The sequence below is a fragment of the Mus caroli genome, chromosome 15 (assembly GCF_900094665.2).
Source record: "Mus caroli chromosome 15, CAROLI_EIJ_v1.1, whole genome shotgun sequence".
Taxonomy (NCBI): Eukaryota; Metazoa; Chordata; class Mammalia; order Rodentia; family Muridae; genus Mus; species Mus caroli.
This window is the reverse complement of record NC_034584.1, coordinates 82,762,325-82,763,723: the sequence shown is the minus strand read 5'-3', so window position 1 is coordinate 82,763,723 and position 1,399 is coordinate 82,762,325. Positions and strand designations below refer to the sequence as shown.

At 48.5% G+C, this 1,399-nt stretch overlaps 1 protein-coding gene across 1 annotated transcript in view; it reads left to right on the top strand.

Annotated features, from left to right (window-relative positions):
• The window catches only part of Alg12 (ALG12 alpha-1,6-mannosyltransferase), a 13,646-nt gene extending 12,595 nt beyond the window's left edge, over positions 1 to 1,051 (top strand). The window contains exon 8 of the mRNA XM_029469525.1: positions 259 to 1,051. Within this exon, the coding sequence (XP_029325385.1) occupies positions 259 to 492 (234 nt within the window). The 3' untranslated portion in view covers positions 493 to 1,051. The remainder of the gene's footprint in view (positions 1 to 258) is intronic.
• The last annotated feature ends 348 nt before the right edge of the window (positions 1,052 to 1,399 follow it).

The window sequence follows — 1,399 nt, the reverse complement described above, 5'->3', positions numbered from 1 at the left end:
CATCAGATCTCATTACAGATGGTTGTGAGCCACCATGTGGTTGCTGGGAATTGAACTCAGGACCTCTGGAAGAGCAGTCAGTGCTCTTAACCTCTGAGCCATCTCTCCAGCCCTTGTTTCTGAAATATTGCAGTTGCAGGTCTAGTTGCTTCTCACAGAGGCCACCTATATATAAATCACTTCAGTGGTACCTGCATGGGGGGAGAGGTGGTGTGAGACGTAGGCAAAGTTGAATGCAGTAGTGACAGGTGACCTTTCTCTCCCAGGTATGACAAGAGCGAAGATGTAGGAGCAGCGGCCATGCTGAACTACACCCACATCCTCATGGAGGCAGTGCCTGGGCACCTGGTCCTCTACAGGGACACACATCAAGTCCTGGCCAGTATTGAGGGTACTACAGGTATAAGCCTGAATTTGATGAAACTGCCACCCTTTGATGTCAACCTGCAAACAAAGCTAGTACTTCTAGAGCGGCTGCTTAGGCCAGCCTGAGAGGACAGGAGATCTCCAGGAACATCGAGTGTGGTCACCTTCTAATGCAGTGAAGACAATTCAAGAAAACAGCAAAGACCAGGGACTTCCAGCGTGCCTACAGCATGCCTGGTGTTGGCCTATATCAGGCTGACCTGGGCCCTACAGTAGCCACACCTAAGGCACAGGGCTGAGAATGTGGAGGACAGACCACCAAGTGTGATAGTGGCCTGCTCAAACTGTCCGCTACGGTTAGGTGGCCCACATTCATACTGGGAACCATTCATAACTAAGGACAGTGAGTCAGGCTAGAACACCCTGGCTCCCTAGCTCTGCAGTGACCCTCAGTGTATGTTTCTTGCCCCTGAAAACCACACTTGTTGCCCATGGCCTCAGGAGACCACGATATAAACCAGGTCTGTACAGGACAGACACACACATACACACACATACACACACACACCACCACCACCAATCATGGCAGCTGTTATAGTCCGAGGCATGTTATCTCCATTTCAGATTAACTCTGAGGACATACATATGTTCATAAAAGAATGGAAATAAAAATTATGTTTTCTTATATAGTGTCTTGTTGTTGGTCACTTCTGGAGACAGTCTCTGCCCTGGTTTCACAGTAGGAGCCACTGGCTCTGCCACTGTACTGAGCATTTCTTAAGTGTGACGGTGCCAGTCATAGAGATGACAGATGGTGTGTGCACATCATGCCTCCAGTATGTGGGCACACACCACACAAGCTCATGTGTATGCAGATACGACACATACACAGCCTAGATAGGATAGCATTTATGTATACAGTATACCACACAGCTATAAAGGCTGTGTTGTGTGTGTGTGTGTGTGTGTGTGTGTGTGCACATGCACTATGCTGTGTTCAGATATATGCAAGTGCATGTTAAAAGCTAGGGAC